This window comes from Aulonocara stuartgranti (assembly GCF_965226115.1).
Source record: "Aulonocara stuartgranti genome assembly, chromosome: 1".
Lineage (NCBI taxonomy): Eukaryota > Metazoa > Chordata > Actinopteri > Cichliformes > Cichlidae > Aulonocara > Aulonocara stuartgranti.
In genome coordinates, this window is record NC_138939.1 from 38,242,501 (window position 1) to 38,263,303 (window position 20,803).

At 41.3% G+C, this 20,803-nt stretch overlaps 1 protein-coding gene across 1 annotated transcript in view; it reads right to left on the bottom strand.

Moving 5' to 3' along the window:
- Positions 1-20,586, bottom strand: part of large2 (LARGE xylosyl- and glucuronyltransferase 2) — a 49,325-nt gene extending 28,739 nt beyond the window's left edge. The window contains exons 1-2 of the mRNA XM_082525997.1: positions 20,343-20,586; positions 7,123-7,345 (exon numbers count right to left, since the gene is read on the bottom strand). Coding sequence (XP_082382123.1) covers positions 7,123-7,222 — 100 coding nt within the window. The 5' untranslated portion in view covers positions 7,223-7,345; positions 20,343-20,586. The remainder of the gene's footprint in view (positions 1-7,122; positions 7,346-20,342) is intronic.
- Positions 20,587-20,803: the final 217 nt, after the last annotated feature.

Below are 20,803 nucleotides of genomic sequence, written 5' to 3' on the forward strand. Positions count from 1 at the left end.
GGTCCCATTGATCTTGTACAATTCTAGGCATTCCAGTATCCAGCTGTGGGGCATTGAGTCATAGGCCTTCTTGTAATCAATCCAGGCAGTGCACAGGTTGGTCAGTCTGGTCTTGCAGTCTCGGCTGATTGTTCTGTCTACCAGTAGCTGGTGTTTTGCACCTCTGGTATTCTTGCCAATTCCTTTCTGTGTCCCGCTCATGTATTGACCCATGTGCCTGTTCATCTTAGCCGATATGATGCCTGACAGGAGCTTCCATGTAGTACTGAGGCAGGTTATTGGTCGGTAGTTGGAGGGGACCGCTCCCTTCTTGGGGTCCTTGGGGATCAGGACCGTCCGACCTTCGGTTAGCCATTCCGGGTGTCTCTCGTTAACTAGCAGCTGGTTCATTTGTGCTGCCAGACGCTCGTGGAGTGCAGTCAGCTTCTTCAGCCAGTAGGCGTGAACCATGTCGGGCCCTGGTGCTGTCCAACTCTTCATACTGGAGACCCTTTCTTGGATATCTGCCACTGTGATGGTTACTGGACCCTGTTCAGGGAGGTCGCTGTGGTCTGCCCTCAGATCCACTAGCCACTGAGCATTGCCGTTATGGGTTGCATCCTTCTCCCATATGCTCTTCCAGTATTGCTCCGTCTCCAGCCTTGGTGGTGCTGTTCTCTTATTGTTCCCTTGCCACTGAGAGTACACCTTTGCTGGTTCTGTGGAGAACAGCTGGTTTATTCTCCTGCCTTCTATCTCTCTGGTGTACCTCCTCAAGCGGCTGGCCAAGGCTGTGAGTCTTTGCTTGGCAGTTTCCAAGGCCTCAGGTATGGACAGCTTGCTGTATTTCTTAGGCACCTTATTTGTCGCACCTTTCTGCAACTCTGTTAGTTGGCTAACCTCCCTCCGTGCTACTTTGATCTTGCCCTCTAGCCTCCTTCTCCATGGAGGGTACTGCCCCTTGTGGCTGTTCAACTTGTAGCCAAGCATCTCACTGATCACTGCTGCCGTATTGTAGATCAGCTTGTTAGTGTCGGTAATCGTGGTTGTAGGTATTGCCCGTAGTGCTGCATTAACATCATCTAGCAGACCTTCTGAGGGTACTTCACGTAATCTTGGTAACCGGCTACGGGGGATCCAGGTTTCAAGCTTGGCCATGATCCTATTTTTCAGGTCAGTTCCTCTCGCACTCAATGATCCTTCTCCTATCGCACTTGGGGCTATGTACCCAATCTCAGGTGGGGGTGATGATATCTCCCCCCTGACCTGGCGTCCTGACTCCTCCTTGCCGTAGCATTTGTGTTGTACCTCGTCAATCTCTAGCTGTGAGAGCAGTCCCTTCTTTCGAATGTTGGAACACTGAGCTACTAGTTGTTTCGCTGTCATTGTGGATGTTGGGTATCGAAGAATCCATAGGTCCCTCATCCTATTCATGTAGCCCCTTCCGCCGGGGTTACTTGCGTAGTAGCATTCCAACAACGCCCTGTTTTCGTCCCTTGCCCACCGATGCCTTCTTGTTCCAGTAGCCCACTTTTCGTCAGGGTGCCCTGGTTCCTCAACACCTGACGCGGACCTTGTTGATCCGGGCGACGTCCGAGCCGGCATGCCTTCATATTTATCTGTCTCGCTCATGTCTGCGGTAGGCTTGCTTAGCATAGGGGGTCTAGCCTTAGGACCCTTACTGGATACAGACGCCCCAGGCAGGAATCGAACTTGCGATCCTCTGTTCCAAAGGCGTGTAGTTTAACCACTACGCTATATATATATATACATATATATATATATATACATATATATATATATATATATATATACACACATATACATATATATACACACATATACACATATATATATATACACACATATATATATATACATATATATATATACACACATATATATATACATATATATATATATATATGTATATATATATGTGTGTATATATATATATGTATATATATATATATACACACATATATATATACACACATATACACATATATATATATATATATGTATATATACACACATTATATATATATATATATATATATATACACACATATATATATATATATATATATATATATATATATATATATATATATATATATATATATATATATATATATATATATATATATATATATATATATATATATATATATATATATATATATATATATATATATATATATATATATATATATATATATATATATATATATATATATATATATATATATATAATGTTCTTCCTCTACACCCCCCCCCCCCCCCCCCCAATTTTTTTTTGCACATGTCGAGGAGCGTGTCAGGCTACATTTCACTGTGTGTTATACTTGTATAACTATGCATGCTGTGTTGGTCAAGTTACTTGAAAAAAGTAATCAGTAACTAATTACTGATTACTTCCCCAAAAAAGTAATCCCGTTACTTTACTGATTACTTATTTTCAAAAGTAATTAATTACTTAGTTACTTAGTTACTTTTTAAAAACACGATTTACAACCTGAAGAGGTGATAAAGCGATAGATCTTTCAGCCCAATTCTACTTTTTCTACATGATCCATCATACAAAATGTAATCAAATGGAAAAGTCTCTTTTTAAAACTTGTTTTATCAGTTTTAATCTTTTAACTTTATGCATCAAGCAAAAATTTAATTATATGCAACATTCTCTGACTTGAATAAATTAGTTTAACATTTAAACCTATTTTCTACACATTCCAGCACATAAAATAAAATATTTTTTGTGTTTACACTCAGTCTTTCAAATAGATGCAAGTAAAACACAGCAGAAAATAAATAAAGTCAAAGACTCAGCGGTCCTGTTGCTCTATTTTGACCTGTAAAGCAGGACTGGGGTAGGCGGAGGTTTACCCTGGTGCAGGTGTGCTGCGGTCAGTGGAAGAATCCGCAAGTTTCTCTGTGAATTTCCCATTACGTCATAGCGCACTTGGTGCTTGCTTGGAAGTTTAGGGTTTTTTTTCACTGTAAAAAGAAGTTTTCTTTTGTCACTTTTTATGGAATCTCAAAGTAAGGTCAGTACTTCCACGCTTTAAACGCTGCACGCTCATACTCTCTCCCACAATCGATATGTGATCCATTGTTGATCTGCACACAGCTGTTGTCACTAACGGCGCACTCGCTTACGTCACTGTCGTGAGACATTCTCGCAAAAAATCACGGTTTTAGTAACGCAGTAACGCAGCGTTCCTACGGGAAAGTAACGGTAATCTAATTACCGTTTTTGCAATAGTAATCCCTTACTTTACTCGTTACTTGAAAAAAGTAATCTGATTACTGCCCATCTCTGTATGCATGTGACAAATAAAGAACCTTGAACCTTGAATCAGTGAGATAAACTGCAATTCTTCTAATGGCCAGTAGGTGGTGAATTTTGTGGTTTTACAAAAAAGTCAGGTTATTATCGAAGTTTATGAGAAAACAGCCTTTGGCTCTGTTAATCAACGATCTCAGTAAACACTTTCCTTTTTTGAATTTTTGTTATGTTTACTTTGAAAATTGTGGCTCTCATTAGTCAAACAGGAGGATAAATCAGGGCCTACTTTAGGTCAGACAGCATGCCCCCAGGCACAGACTTGTAAAGGACCTCGCCCGTCCTACATGATGAGTCTCACAGGCTAAGAAACACAAAACACCAACATGCAGACGTGTTTTCCGTCTGTTTGCAGTTTCAACTCCATTTCTGGTCATTTGCATTTCCCCCCAGTTACACTGAACTTTAATAATGGACACTCTTCTCTCTGTTTGCAAACACACTGTATCAGCTGGTGCTCATTTTGCTTCTCCTTCTAGTTCTTTAGCTGCTCTTTATGTTCAGTCACCTTGAGTCTGATAGTTTTAAATCTCTTTATGAGAGTTAATTAGTACTTGAAACTCGGGCTCATGGGCCCCCGGGCCAATGTCAAGTAGGTCCTTTCACATATCCTTCCACATTATAAGTGGGACTACTTTGTGATGCACAAGTTGATAACTGATGAGCATGCAGGGCCCTTCTCATGTCTGATTTCAAACCAGCAGGACAGCGACCTCACACTCTGACCTCACTAATAAATGGGTGCTGTAATGTTTCCTGTAACCTGATTATATGCATATATATAATAATAGCCATTTCTCTCCATTCCAGCAGCATCATGACAGAAATATTAAATGTAGAAGAACAAAAGATTACACACACAGGCTGGAGTTTGAGTTTTCACTCAGTCCTACATTCACTGCCACGCTGACCCAAATACTCACTTGAGCACCAAATGTCTGCTACTGGAAATTATCCAACAAACGCACCATTTCCTTCAATGTCAGCAACATTTGACAAAAATGATGTTGGACGATGTCCAGCCAATTCGTCGTCCTGCCTCCATCTAACTTCCATTCTCTTCTTCTCTCACTGGTTTTCTTTTGACTTTGTCCACCATGTTTTTCTTCATCTATACTTATCTCTATTCGTCTTCACATCTTTCTCCTTTTTCTACATGTTAGTCTCTCTGATGTCTTCCTCCTCTTCTTATGTAAGCATAAGCAATTGCATCTTTCTCCCACCGTGCCCTGCTCATCATTTCCCTCTCCCTCTATATTTACCCCTCAGTTCTCCTTTGTGATTGAGTTCTCTCACTTCGTTTTTTTAAAACTCTTTCTCCCATCTTGGTATTCTCTTCTTCTACATTGTGCTCCTTTTCCCTCCCTTCCTATCTGTAACCCCACGGAGCAGCAGCCGGCCCACAGCTGAACAGAGGCATGATGGGAATGTTTACACCCATATCTAATGGCTGAGTGACAAGAAGGAATTGGACTCTTTCAAAATCCTCTTTCTGATTATTTATCTGATCCTCTGTTGTCCATGCTTGTTCCCATTGTTTGTCCTTGTCTCCATATACATGGGCTGTAAATAATGTCTCTGTATGTTGTTATTAACTTGTGTGTAACATCAACCTGTCAGAGGGTCTGCAGATGGAAATTAGCCTGAGGCTATAATCTGGCATATTTACATTTGTTAAAATGTTCATTCATATGTATTGTCCCTCTTTCTAATAAAAAAGGAAATAACAAAATGAATTATTTGATAATGCGGTAAAGTCCAACTATTTGGACAATAACAACTTTTCCCCCTGTGCACCTTTGTGTTTATTTTCTTCCACTGTTATTTGACTTCAATAGGAATTTAAGCAACATTTCAATCCAACAAGAAGTCGTTCTATAATCCAGCTTCAGTGCTAGTGCAAACAGTGGCTTTCTGCGCTCATCTTTATACACAATCCATGATTAAGAAGCAGCATTTTAATAATGTAGCTGTATGCGTATGAAGCTCTCAATGGGCTTTATGTTAAGGATCCTACTACTGTGTTACAGACAGAACCCGAATGGTTCTCACTGAGAATCGGCAGAGACTTGGTGACAGGGGAGAGGAAGAACTTCCTTTTACTTGGATTACTGGTCTCAGAGAGGATCAGTCATTTCCTGTGACTGGGTGAGGAAGGCCAGGGTGCGTGTACTCACTACAAAGAATACTGTAGGTAGAGAGGAAACCCTTAGCTGACAGGACAGATGGAGGAACCAGAATCCGATTCGCAGTCAGTCAGCAGAAAGAAAAAAGGGAAACGCTGGTTATTTCTGTGGTAATGTGCTCCAGGAGCCCACTCCATCACTTTGAACACTCACAGCTAAAGTGGATCCACTGAACAGAGACAACTCATCAGTCATCCATGTTGGAGTGCTCGAGCAACGTGGAAGCCTCACCAAAAAGGAATCCTATTTTCCTGCTCTGCGTGCCCTCCGAGAATCACTGCCACATAAAACATACACCGAATATGGAAATGTGTGTCTGTGTGTGTCTGTGTCTGTGTGTGTGTCTGTGTGTGTACGTGTGTGTGTGTGTACGTGTGTGTGAAAAACACTGAGGAGTAAACCTGCATCCTCCTTCCCATCAACGCTGACACCAGTGTCACGTGTCACTCTTAGATGAGCACACTGGACACTTTTCTGTAAATCAATCTTTGAGCCTCATAGGTTGGGCCTCGCTTCTTTATCGCTTCCAACATGGTATGAATGTGAATGCAGTCACACTGACGCAGCACGATTTGACTTGATTTTTTTAACCTGTAAAAACAGCCCAGCACACAGATATATCACCTGCTGCTCTAAGGGTTAACATAAAATCGAGTTGTTCCAAGTGACATTAATTGTTAAGGAATCACTGATCAAGGTTTGAGGTGTTTGGATCAAAACAGAAATAATACAAATCCTGAGCAAGTTCTTGACTCCGTGTGATGATTTGAGGGCGCTTTGGTGGTCTGACAGTGGGAGACTGGGAGACACATCAAGAACAGAAGAGGTGCCAGAAGACCTTATCGGTGTCTTTATTATATTTATGTGAAACTTCTAAGCCTTGTGAGGATCTAAGCATGTAGATAATATTTCAATACATAAAACTATTTAGTCCTTTGGCACTAAATGCTGGCCCTGGATATAAATTGTTAAAAGGAGAATCATTAGATATGCATCCTCAGTTTTAATGAGATTAAAGCCAAGGCTGCTTACCTATATCAACAAAGTCTGTGGCAAAAACCCCCACAACTGGTACAATGTTTCCCAAATCGGTTCATTATAGTTTGATCCAGCACTACATTACAGATCAGAGGACTGCTGACATGATCCACAGAAAATGTAAGTTCATACAAGTGTCAAGGTTGAATTCAAAATAATTAAAAAGCAATTAATCCTGAAGCTGCACTGGCAGAGATACTGTGCCTCTAACATGTGACTTCCTGTGTTAGTATGTGTGTTATTAAAGCTTCTCGAGGAGACACCACGCAAAAACGTCTCTCTGAATGAAAAAGCAAACTAAACAGAAAACTGCCTCCATGCGTTTAAAAATGTAACTTCATAGTCAGACTGAAAGGAAACTGAGCCGAGCTGCAAAATGCATCTGATAATTGATGTGTTGCTGTCGCTGGTAGGATTCCTGCGACGCCGTCTGACCCAGACCGCAAGCCAGCGTCTATGAAAATTACACTGTGTGGATTCTCAGTTTGGACCGTGTAATGATCAATGCTTGGCAGAACTCACGTTGAGTGATTTTGTTGCGCGCACATCCTGAAATCTCTTCATACTCACTTTCCAGGTTTCCAGCCAGAAGGTAGAGCCAGGTGAGCAGGACGATGGCTGTGAGTGACGCCGCCAGCAGCTTTAGGCGCCCGCGGCAAAGAAGGTTCATGATGGGACAGCGGCACTGAGGGCTCTGAGGGTCAGGGGTCGGGAAGAGGACGAGGGGAGGGGCGGGGTGGGGGTTATCAGGTGGGGCTCAGTCCCTCGGCAGGTCTCTGCAGCATCCTTTCATCTGAGTAGAGAAGAACACAGAGTCAAAACAGGACACTTAGAACAGAGTCATCCGAGTTCAAGTCGTTACTGAAGAAAAATTTCAATTTAACCAACAAATACTGAGTTCACAAGATTTCAATGTGGAAAACTGACACATGTCCAGTTTTCCAAGCTCGTTTTGTTTCAAGGACGTCTAAAAACCAAGAACAATTTCTCTTCATTCCAGCTGATTGGGTCTCATCCCAAAGCAGTCTGCAGATTTCTTATGAGTGATTCATTACTATCTGAGTTAGAAAGCTTACGGTTCTAAGAAGTCTGGACCCAATCTGTAAGAGATCTGAACCACAGAAGAAGACACAATCACACGGTCCGAAAGTACCAGAGGACAGCCAGACCTCATCCAAGAGTCCTCACAGATGGACCAAAATCACCAAACCAAACCCAGGCCGACACTCACAGCCTGTTACACTCATAATGATATTTGCTTTCGACCTCGATTATTGCACCTCTGTCTTACAGAGACACAATTTTACAAAACCAAGAGACAACTTTTAAAATCTGGCTCTTCATCACACAAACATTTACAAATACAACACTGACGCTTGAGGAAAAGTGCTGCTGGATACACTCGCTAACGCTGCCATGTGTGACACTCCTGTCGCTGGTCCACAACCTTCAAGGAGAATGTATAACATCACAAAGTAACCACCTCCTGTGACCAGTTTTATTCACTTTTGTTACTAAATCAATATCCATCCATCCATCCATTCGCTTCCGCTTATCCTTTTCAGGGTCGCGGGGGGCGCTGGAGCCTATCCCAGCTGTCATAGGGCGAGAGGCAGGGTACACCCTGGACAGGTCGCCAGTCTGTCGCAGGGCCAACACACAGGGACAGACAACCATTCGCACTCACATTCACTCGCACATTCACACCTAATGGCAATTTGGATTATCCAATTAACCTATCCCCACAAGCTGCATGTCTTTGGACAGTGGGAGGAAGCCGGAGTACCCGGAGAGAACCCACACAAACACGGGGAGAACATGCAAACTCCACACAGAAAGACCCCGGCCTGATGGTGGAATTGAACTCAGGACCTTCTTGCTATGCGGCAACAGTGCTAACCACCGTGCCACCGTGCAGCCACTAAATCAATATATTTATATAATATGTAACTGTACGTACTTGTAATTGAATTTCTGTCATGACTGCAGCACCTTCATGGCCCACACTTTGTCCCTGACTGAAGGTGATATTTAGTCTAAACAGTGAGTGACTCTGGACCTTCAAAGATAAAATAAGGAGTCTGATTAAAATGCAAAACAAAATGAGTTTCTTACAGATAAGGAAAGAAACAAAGCCATTTTATCCCAGCTAGACTGGGTTATAACTGTCTAGGGGTTTTTTCGGTGCTGAGACACAGAAATGGAAATCCTCGTCCAAAGTCTTTGACTTCAACTCAAATGTAACACGTAGAGCCTGAAAATGTGCCTGGTTAGCTCACCAATGAATAGCTGGTGAGCTGGTGGATGGTAAAAGATTGATGCCCTATTGTGATTCATCACTACCATTTTTTCAGCCTTTATCTTCACAGTTTTGGCACATCTCTGTTCATTGTATCATCGAGTTGCTGCTCTTGGCTGGCATGCTCATGCCTGTCTGCCTCAAGGTTGGGCATCCTGTTAATCTGAGCTGCTTTTCAGCTCAGCACAGCTGTGGAGACTTAGTGAGCTACTGTAGCCTTTCAGCTCCAGCACGTCTGATCGCTCTCTGACCTCTCATCACCAGGACATTTCTTTCTGCCACACACCGAACGTTTTTCACATCGTTCTCGGTAAAGAGCCTGATGTGGTGAAAATTCAGGACGTCAGCAACAGAAATACTCAAACCAAAAAGCAAAGATGAAACCACTGCTTGGATGTGAACACGAGGCTCCTGAGCTGCATCTGCAGAACTTCATGGATTAGCTGACTATATAATTACAGGCAGACGCATTAGAGTCGATGTTTTAAAAGCATTCAGCTTGAGGTTTGGAGTCACCGTGCAGAGCTCACATGACTGTTTCAGTCGATGAAGCTGAACTGAACTGAAAGAAGGAGAAAGAGTCACTTTGCTCCATACACACAGAAAACTTGAAAAGGGGGAAAGTCCCATACAAGTTTCAGTTTAGCTCTCCATGTTTGTCAGTCCAGCTCTGTCTGTGCTGGCCTCCCTCCCTCTATGTGAGCCTGATTAGAGCGGGAGGTCTGTCTTTGTTTAACAACGTGATTCATTAATCCCTCTTTAATTAGACACAAGCCCGGAGAGGAGAGAGGGCTGCCAGTGGGAAACAGTATGGAAGCAAGCTCATAGCAGAAAGAAGGTAACTTTGTGCTGGAGGCTGCAGCTCACGTGGAAGAAAAATCTTCAAGAATATTTCTGCGTTTAATAACTAGGAGCTAAATTTACATTTTAAAAGCATTACTGAAGCGCTTAAACACCCGCTGACTTTGTTCCTTGGCCCGTTTAAACACAGGCTTGTGCGGCCATTAAACTGTCAGTCATTTGTAGTCCCCCATTTTCAGCCTCTAAAAAACGGGGACTACATATAAAAAGGGCTATAATTCCTCAACAGGTAATGCAGTGCTTTTATTAAACCCCTGCAATTAACGCCGAAAGCCGGTGGTGGAGTACAAAGGCAACAAATTAGCATCGTCCAAATACTTACGCACTGCAGTGCAGCCATGATTTCTAGTGATGTTTCCTTGTTATACGCCATACACAGCAGATTCACAGGTAATATTTTATGTGTAAAAGTCTAAAAATTATGTTTAAAAACAAACAAACATCCAAATATTCAGTTTGAAATTTTAAATCTGTCTGAAACGAGGCCTTATTTAAGGAAATAAGTTGAAAAAAAATCTTATTCTGTAACATCTCTGGTGCCACTGATGTGTGGTGTAAGCTGGTGAATGTGGAAGTGCAGCCCATTTAACACGTGACTGTATTCTCATGTATTCGTCCTTTATGTTGTTTTGTGGGCAATATGCATTTAATCTAAATCCTGACACACCATGACTGTAACCTGCCAAGTGATTGTTACCTAAAAACCTTAATATATTTTTTGCAGGAAGTCTTTTGATCCTCTTTTCATTCATTTGCAAAGTTTTAATTACCCAAAAAGCAAAACCTCTGGTACTACATGAAGTACTGCTGACACACTTCTGATAAACTTAAGTATTTTTTGTCATCCAAACATGCAAATATGTAAAACTTGTCTGCAAGAAATATCCCCACGTATCAGCTGCACACACATCATTTTTCAGAATGTTTAATAAAAGTGTTTTCAGTCTTTAGCGGGGAAACCCATGTGACCACGTGATATGATAGAAAGCTCCAGAGCAGCTGCCAGACAGACTTAATGTTTTTTGTTTTGTTAAATCAACTATGTCTAGCATCAGGAATTAACTTTTGTTCTTCTTCCTGCCATTTTTGTGTCACATCTGTGTCTAAGAAGGTAATCAATTCCCAACAACAGGAGTGGCACCAAGGTGGGGCCAAAGGGGGGCACTGCCCCTACGCCCCACCCCACAACTTAAAAATGTTGAAGTGTTCCCTTAATTTTTTTTTAGCAGTATATGTAGTTGGTAACTGTAACAGCAGCCTAACACGATGCATGAGCTAACTTAGCAACCACAGCTTTTTTAAATTAAAAAACAAACAAACACAAATGTGTGGTGCTCAGTGCTGCTGTGGGGTCAACAAGGCTGTCAGAGCAATAACTCTTGGGTGTTACTGTGAATGTTAGCAGGATATCATGCCTAACATAGTTTCCTCTTCCTTGCTAATTGTCCACTCCACCCACATTACCATCACCTGTTTGACTCAAATGTTACAGGATTCCAACAAATCACTTTACCAGCAAATCGACTGTTTAATAATGGAGCTGAGCTCTGTCAGGTGTTTGAGCTGAATTGAAATGTTGATTCAGTTTTTACCACACGTTATTCCCACGAAACCTAGAAGGAGAAACACTGAGAAATTTACAACGACTTAAACCACAAAAAAACCCAAACTGTTATTTGTGGTTCAGCCCCACATGGTTTAAAGTGATGCATTATTAAAACCACAACAATTATCTGCTGTAAAAGTGGATCACACTGCGCGCTGAAAGGCTCTCACAACACTGCCAGACATTTCAACTTTCCAACTACATAGAGATGATTTATGAGTTAATTAGTGAGGCTGATGTATGCGCTCTATGTCGTTAAGAGCAATGAAAGGTGCTGAGACAGGAAGAGAGGAGGAGGAGGAGAGCTGAGATGGAGAGCAGGGAGAGTAAAGATTAAGAAGAGGGGAGAAGGAAGAGAAGTGTGGTGGGGGGAAGAGAAAGAGAATGAGAGAGGCAAGCAAAAGAACAGGGAAAGAGATAAAGAGGGAAGAAGTTTGAAAGATAAGGAAATGGGAGTGGGAACAAACAAGAAAAGAAAGAAGGGACAGGTAAAGAAAAAAGGAAGAGAAATGAGGAAGAAAAACAGGAGAAAATGTGAGGAAGAATATATAAAAAGAGAAGGGAAAGGTCAAGACAGGAAAAAGGAAAGGAAAAAGAAGATAGGAAGAAAGGAATGAGGAAAAGAAGGGAAGCAGAGAGGTTAAAAGGGCATAGGAAGCAGAGGAAAAGTACTAGGGAATGAGATAAACAATGAAAAAGAAATGAAAAGAAGATTAAGGAGGTGTATAAAACAACGATCAAAGGGAAACAGAAAAAAAGAGGAGCAGAGGTAATTGGAGGTAAAGAATGAAATGAAAAGGAAGAGGCAAGGTAGCCATAGTACATAGAAGATTACCAGATTCAGAGAAAAGCAAAAAAAGCAAAAAGGAGAGGAAGTAAATGAGGTGGAGGCTGAGCTATAGGTCGTGGCAGTGTACTGGACACTCCGCCTCTAACAGCCATAAACTCAGAGAGGAAATAAAAGTGAGGGGCAGTGCCACTAAAGAGGTGTTTAATAGGCAGCTTTTGTTGATTCTGCAGGAGCTGCACAAAACGTTTTCTCTGCTCTAATTGTAGCAGTAAAAACGCTGTGAGCGGGGAGCACCGGAGGACTGCGGCAGTCTGCAGCCCCCTCTGTCATCGAAGCAGCTGAGAACAGCACTGAAGGGACAGCGTGGGTGGCACCGGGGTGGAGGCACAACAACAGATAACTCAGTCTAATGGCTGTAAATTAAAGGATAACACAGCAACCACAGAGAAGCAACAATTCCTAAACATTCCTCTGCTATCATCCCCAAAGCAGCAATTCACTTTCATTCACCCGCAAATTAAATCAAAGCCGAGGGCTTTCGAAAACCGGTGCAACCATTTATGTCAAAAAGGACTGAAACACATCAACTAGACAGTAAAATTCATCCTCTGAAAAACATCACAAAGTTTTCCTGTCAAGCACCTGGTGTGTTACTGAATTACTGATGGGGCAGAACGAGTCTGTAGATCAGGGATGAGCAGCAGAAGAAGAATATGGATGACTGTCCGGGTGGTGGACAGGTTTAGAGGAGTGTTTGGTGTATGAAGACGAGAGCGAGGCGTGTCCGCCTGAACTCGCTCCACTGATGCAAACCTGTACAGAAAACGACAGACTCTGAGATTCTTACACTTCAGTCCTTAATGTCGCATTATGTAAAAATAGAAACTGCTGCCACAAAGAGCGACACCGTCAGCAGAGCCCGTTCAAAGAGGCTGACCTGGATTATTTGTTTCAAACGCTTGTTTAAGGGGTTCAGACTTGATTTTGAAGCTAGGTGTTTAGCACCAAGGTTTGAGTCCTATATCTAACATTTTGCTGATGTGGATAGATGGTGGAATGATGGGTGGATGGATGGGGGGGGTGGATGGATGAGTGGATGGTAGGGCTTATTTTGATAGTCGACTAGTCACCAATTATTTTTGCGATTAGTCAACTAATCAAATCATCATCCATTGGACGTACAGCGTACAGCTTATTGCACCAGCAGCATCTGCTCTTATATAACTATCATTAGCTTACAGCTTTAAGTGTGTAAGGTATGTGCTAACTAAAAATAAAGACAAGATGGTAGTTTATTAAATTTTAATGAAATTTGCAGATTGTTTCAGTGAAGTTCAATAAACTCCTTGATATCTAAAATATAACAGGACACCAGAGTATATTCTCGAGCATCTCACACTTCTGATAATTAGTTGTCTGCTTGGTTTATTCAGCTGTGTAAAAACTATAACTTTAATCTCAGCCAAACCGATTTACTCAGGAACAAATAAAATACTGAAAAAAGCCAAACAATAACATGTTTAAGTTATCTAAATGACTTATATATCATGTTTAACCTGAGTAGTGAAAGACGGCGGTGGGTTTGAAAATGATCTGCGGGGAGTCCGGTGTTCTCACGGCTCTAGTGAGCCTTGCCCCCGGCTCGCTATCGAGCTAGTGGGTAACAGACGTCTCCGAAAACGTCGGAGCGCTTTTGAAAATATGTGGTGTCCTGATAAACTGAGCCGATATTTGAGGTTTACACAGCTACATTCTCGCCTGAAAATATGTTAAACGTTTATTTTGTGACCCAGAAAGAATAATAAGAGTAATATTAAAACTAACTAGCTGCCGCCATTGATGGAAACTGAGCAGGGCCGCGCTATGAATTCTGGGACACAGCTTCTTCTTCTTCTGTGTTTAACGGCAGCTGGCATCCTTGTACATGCAGTGCTGCCATCTTCTGTTTCAGTCCGTTATTACACTCTTAAATACTACTACTGCGTCTTTTGGGATCTTACAAAGCTTCAAATGACGCGTCGACTATTAAATTAGTCGTTGACGATTTTAATAGTCGACTAATCGTGGCAGCCCTAGTTTTCTTCTTTCCGTGTGTCGCTACTTTAAAACGCTTGGGCCGCTCTGCCCGCCACAGTTTCAAACTGGTCATGTGACTGCATGGCCACATCTGATTGGTAAAAGAGTTACAGAAAACTCCACTGGCGGCATGATCCATTATTAGCAGTATTATGTAATGTGTGAAATTAATCATTTTTTTTAAAAGTAACGAGTCGAATATTGCCAAATGTAGCGGAGTAAAAGCACAGTTTCTTCTTCACAAATGTACTCAAGTAAAAGTAAAAAGTATCGTGCAAAAAACTTTAAAAGTACATTTTTTTCAAAAACTTACTCAAGTAAATGTAACGGAGTAAATGTAACTCGTTACTACCCACCTCTGCCCATCAGTCTTCACACACAACATATGATAATGCAATTAGGAACCCAGAGCAAAGCTTTAGTCCAGTGGGCGTGTCCTCGTTGTGAGTGAGGAGCTCTTTTAGCCCTAAGCTAATCACAAAGAGGATAGTCCTGATTAAGGGAATAATCAGCAGATGCTTCTGCATTAGAGGAGAGAGATAAGAGTGGAGACCAATAATCAACTCCACTCATCCTCTATTCAGCAGGAAGAAGACCTCAAGAGCGAAGAGCGCTCAAAGCTCCCCTCACACGACTACTCGATGGCTGTCAACAACCTTGGCAGAAGAGGCACTGCTTTACATTATGCTAACAATAAAAGCTGATCCTCTTTAACCCATAAATAGGTAATGAGGAAAAACAAGGAATTACTATCTGTAAACTGAGAGCAGCAATCACCACACACTGTGTTATTATATATACAGTAACCCAATTATCCCTCCCAGCTTCTGATCATTGAAAATGTTGATTTCATAGCAGGCAGGAGGGCCCCGTATTAGTTTTTCCTTTTCATTAACAGTGTCTTTCTTTTCTTCTGCCGGCTTCAGCATGCTTCATGAACACACAACCATCTCAACTTTCGAGGCAACATTGCTTTTTATAACTATCTATAAGGATCTCAAACCATCCAAGAGTATGGAGGGCACGAACAGTGTTGTGAAGAATATTTGCTTTCTCTCCGGGATAGTTACTTTTTTCTCTTACTAAATGATATTATTATTAAAAAGTACTGGCAACCATCACTGCTACACCCCAGGTTACTAGTAGACACACCTCTCTGGTATCAATTTCTATGTTGTCTTCTTCTCAAGTTATTGGATTCACAAGATTCTGAGAAAACTTGACCTCTAATGTTTAGGTCGAGGTCACTAATTTCTAGGAAATGCACCAATGCTGAAAATTTGAAAATCCCAGGTCACTTCAACTCAGCTTTATTTATATTGTGACAAACCACAACAACAGTTGCCTTTAAGTGCTTTAAATTATAAAGTAAAGACTAGGGCTGTGCGATATGACCAAAATCTCATATCCCGATAACGATATAAATCACAAAAATGTAACATGTTTTGTAAATTCTGTGAATCTCGGGCAGCTCGACTCAAGTGAAGTGTTTCCAGCTGGGCGTCGTGTACCTGGAGTCGAGTGTTTTAACCGATGCATGAAACGATACATTTTTAGACATAAGTTGTAACGGCCGCCATTTTCTTTGTATTTATTACACGGCGTGCTGCGGGGAAAAGCCTGTTCTAACGTTTGAGTCTACGGTTTATTTTTTAGCACCTGGCGGCTCTTTTTGCTTCTCATCCGTAAACAATCTGCTCTTTCACGTGACTCAGTTTAAGTCTCAACAGGATCTTGAGCTTTATTGTGAAAGGTTTACGTGGAAAACAAACAAGCGGACAGCAGAGCCACGCGACCGTTTTACCATCATTGTTGCTAACGACAACACGTAAAAACAGGCGCTTGTCTGTCTGTAATGTGGTTATATTAAATATAAGAGAAAGAGAGAACTTTAAGAAACTAATATAGCCACTACAGTGACCATCAAAACGATGAACAAATATCGCTGTAAACTTTATATTTCACGACACCACGAATCAAACGATAGAGTGATAGGAAACGATAAACGTTTTTATATCGTCATTCGATATATTTCGTTATATTGAACAACCCTAGTAAAGACCCTAAAATAATGCAGAGGAAAAGAGAGGAAACCTCACATGGCCACCTATGAACAAGCGCTTTGGCAACAGTGGAAAGGAAAACCTCCCTCTTGACAGGAAGAAACCTTTGGCAGAACCAGGCTCAGGGAGGGGCAGCCAGGGTGAGGGGAGGAAGATGGGAAAAAAGAGCCAGAGATGAATAATAATTCATGATTAAATGCACAGTCATGTATAAACAGTGAGTGCAGAGAAAGGTCTTCTTGACTTATTGCATTCACAAGATTTTTGGAAAACCTGACCTTTGACCTTTTAAGCCCCCGTGTTAATTTTTGCAGCCATCAGCTGGAAATAGATATTTGGAAATGTCTCAGATATTTGAGACATTTAGCAGGACTGGCTTCGAGTATAAGTATATAAAAGTGAGGCAGTTGCCATACTTTATGTGATGGCATACCAAAACGTTTCCCCCACTACCAGATAAGTAGTGGGGGAAAGCCATGGCAACCAACAAGGCACTGAGGTAGTTCGACAACAGGGTTTTCTGTATGAGAACACAGCATCTGTTGTCTGTGGACGTTTACATGCATAAAAAGCTATATAAAGGTTTTCCCTGATGGGGAAGTGAAATAATATGTCCTATTTAAAGTTGGATCAGAATTGGACCGGCGTTCTGGGACATGATGTCTTTCTTGACTATGGTCAAGATTCACTCACTAAATCAGACAGCAACAACAGACTGAGTGAAATCTAAAACCACCTCCTTTCTAAGAGCTTTGTCCAGTATCACCAATCTGCTGCTCAGGTTTGTTCACCAGCATCATTTTTCAGAATTTCTGTATAGAGGGAGAGACAAGTGTCAGTGTGAAGAAAAGGAAAACTTTCTCCATCCTTTCCCTCCGGCATCAATGTTCATCGTGTTTCAGAGTCTTTCCACCCAGTTTTCACCCTTTGCTCCATGAGTTGCACTCAGAGCCTTGACACGTGCACTCTTTTCCCTGCAGCTTCTCTAGAGAGACAAACATTTTTCTTTAGTGCAGATTTTTCCTCTGTAAAACACACCGGCTCTATTACTCAACTCAGTGCAGAAGAGGAGACATGCTATGAGGAAATAAAACTCAAATTTAAAACATTTAAAAAGACGAATACAAAAAGTCTGTTTGTGGCAGTTCCGTTAATGACCCAAATGAAAAAGATCATATTTAAGGTGCCTTTGCAGCGTTTAGTCAAACAGATTGAAGTAACATATCGAATAGTTAGAGAGCACAGCTTGATCGGTGAAACGATAGCTCGTTGGACATCGACAGGGAGACTGCTATGGTGATATTTTGTTTCTACCATGATTAACATCAACCACAATGTCGAGTCCCCATGGCTGCATTTTCTGAAAACTTTCATTCTATAATTTTGTGTTGATACACATGATGACACACATCAATGTCTTTTCTTTTTGCTCTAGCTCAACAAAAACCAGGAAGGAGGAGACCATTAGCCCATGTTTGTCCACTCAGCCAGCTGCTGCAAAGGATAAACAACATTACGTTCATGAAGTTTCAATATCGATTCCACGTGTAATACTTTCATTATTTAGTATTTATTGACTGTCAAAATAAACTTCAGTGAACACATGCCCGTTCTTCTTTTAGCAAATAAGGTTGTCGTTGTTGGTTCTAGAGAAAAATCTCGACATGCTGATGCCATGAAAAGTTGGTGCTATCCTGAAGCCAGAAGATGAAATGAAGAAACTCTCGCTCCCCGAGCTTTTCTCAGAGCCCTCCTCATGCTCCACTCCATCCAGCATTCCCATCAGCCTCAGTTCTATTTTCCGTTTCATGTCATTTAACAAATTAGCACAGCAAATTTAATGTCAGTTCAGAGCAGACACTTTGTCCTTTGTGAACATTTCTTCTCCTTACTTTTGTTATTGTTATTAATAATTTACAGAGATCCCGTAATCATGCCTGAGTAAGGTACTGCTCATTCCCCATTGATTTTCCTTTGATTCCATTTGGTCAGGATTTAATCAGCTGTACTGTCAGTGTGCTGACTGCTCTGTCAGGTCAAGAGTGTTTCTTTGTGATGTATCAGAGTAAGCTGAGATGGGATTAGTGAGTTTGTGACCAGGAACGACCTTTTTCATTTCATTTCCCTGTACTCCCACAGACAAGAGCTGGAACTGACAATGATACATTGTCTCTCTTTCTGTGTCTTTGTCTCGCTCTTTCAGATGAGCTGAGCCACAATTTTCATTTTACACTTTAAAAAACGGCTATAGACATTATTTTTTCAAATACAACTATGTGTCTTAATTATTGCTAATATAAAGAGTTCTCACCATCATTGGTAATGACCCCAATCCTCAATCAAACTGTGAACCTTTGCCAATCAGTGCAAGTAGTTTTGGAGCCTCGACATTATCCCTGGGAGGTTCATGTCAGAAATTACTCAAAGTACTGAAGAGTTTTACTCCAATCCTTCATACCAGAAAACTCTTTAGCGTGATTTATTGCTGTGGTGGAAGAATTATTCAGCCTTTTATTTTTCTAATATATCTCTAATTTTTCTTCCTGACCTGTAAGTTTAAAACATAAACGAACTTTAATTTACATTTTTCATACTGTTGATTATTACTTAGCTCCTCTCATTGATGCAGAATTTTAGAATTGTGGCAATCTGCAGTACACTTAACTGAACATATTTTACATACTGTTGGGTTCTTAAATTTGTCATGTAGTCCTGCAGAGCATGTTACATGCTAAGTAAGATTAGATTTCCTTTTAAAAAATGTTAATTTTAAAGTAACAAACTGCCAAATAAATTAGCAAAGAGTCAAAAAGTCGAGCAACAAGTCACGCCCCACTCTTCAACCCATCTTCTTTCTGTTTTCTTTGCATTATGAAGCCTTTATTCTTCCATGAGATTTCACACCCAGTGACATCTGAAGCTTCAAAGCTGTAGATCAATGGTGCCATTATTCTACATCCATTAAACTCTGCAATCCACGCTTATTTCATAATGAAAATACATTTCCAATTTAAATACTCCAGTAAATACAACCAACCTGCATAGTGCTTGAATAAACTTACTGGGAGACATGTTTAACAAATGCACCACGTGCTAAACAAACAGTCCAAAACAAACAGAGACTATAACATAACTCAGACCAAGTCTCCAATATGCATCTGTGGCCTTATTGTTCTTGAGTTTACAATTTGGGATCGACGTATACTGGAAAATTCTACAGAGTAAGGTAAAGCTACCCCTAACCCTCAGCTCAGCTAATCACTGTCGTGATGGTGGATGTAAAGAAGTTGAATAACTTAATAACTATTCACACATAAATCTTTGCGAGGGTGCATGGTTAACCATATATAGAGAAAAAGAATGGGTGTAGGAATAGTTTCTATAACACAGCATTTGAGACAAAGGCCACAGAAAGCTGCACGTGTTGCTCAGAGTTAAGAGAGATCAAAGCAAATCTGTTTACGGTGGACAGACAAATACTACAGAGAAATGAAACCTATCCTTAGAAACAGGGCTACCCTTTTAAGAAATAAATGTCACTGCAGAGTTTCTGAATGTCACTTTTGAGCGTTGCACACTCTCCAACTATATTACGTTCAGCTTCATTGTACTGCAGGGCAGAACTGTAAGTGACAAATGTGAATACCCAGGACAAAGTAAATCAAAAACATCCACAAGGACGGGTGAAACCAGCAGAGGCAAGATCACACAGCATGTCTGAATGTAATGAAATCCTCCTCCACCTACAGTACTCTGAGCAGGTGTATTATAAGGTGCCTTATAATAACATCCCAAAGACAAACGAGTAAATGCATTTTGTCTGTGAAAACACAGCTCTGGACACAAAGGCAGAAACCTGAGGAGAAGAAGCTGAACGACAATGGGACCGGACACAGATGGGTTTAAATCTTTGCTAACAGCACTGCATGTTGGTTATTTCACTCCTGTAACGCTTCACAGTGTCCTGTACGTCATATAATTTCTTGAATTGAATACATAAACAAAGCAGACGGACGATGCAGAAACAAGCCAGTATAAAACCTTTAAAACACACACGCAGAAAGAGCAGAAGCGACCTTTACCCTGTCGCCGTACCTGCGTTTTTCCTCTCCTGCACATGTGGCTGCAAATCCAAATTCAGCTGCATAGAGTGAGTCAAGCCCTCCTCATTCCCTCCTTCTAATCCTCCTCTTTCAAAGCTCCAACAATAAACTCCAGAGTTCTTTTCTCTCTCGACAGACTTTTGTCCCAGTTCTTCGCCCTCTGTCACTGCTTCGTGCCCTCCTTTCCTTCACTCTGCCTGCTCTCCTCCCACTGCTCCTCCTCCTCTTCCTGCACAAACACGCTATAAATCGCCTCCACCTCCAAGGCAATGGCTCTGATTTCAGCCCCCACCTCTCCCTGCTGTCCTCCTCTGGCTTTTGCAAGAAAAGAGTTGAGCTCCTTCAGAGAGAGAGAAAGGTAGAAAGAGGAGAAATGACAGAGGGAAAGAAGCGGTGTCGCCTTACTTGCTGTCAAGAACACAAGAGAGAAGCTTTGTCGGAGAAGAAGCTTTA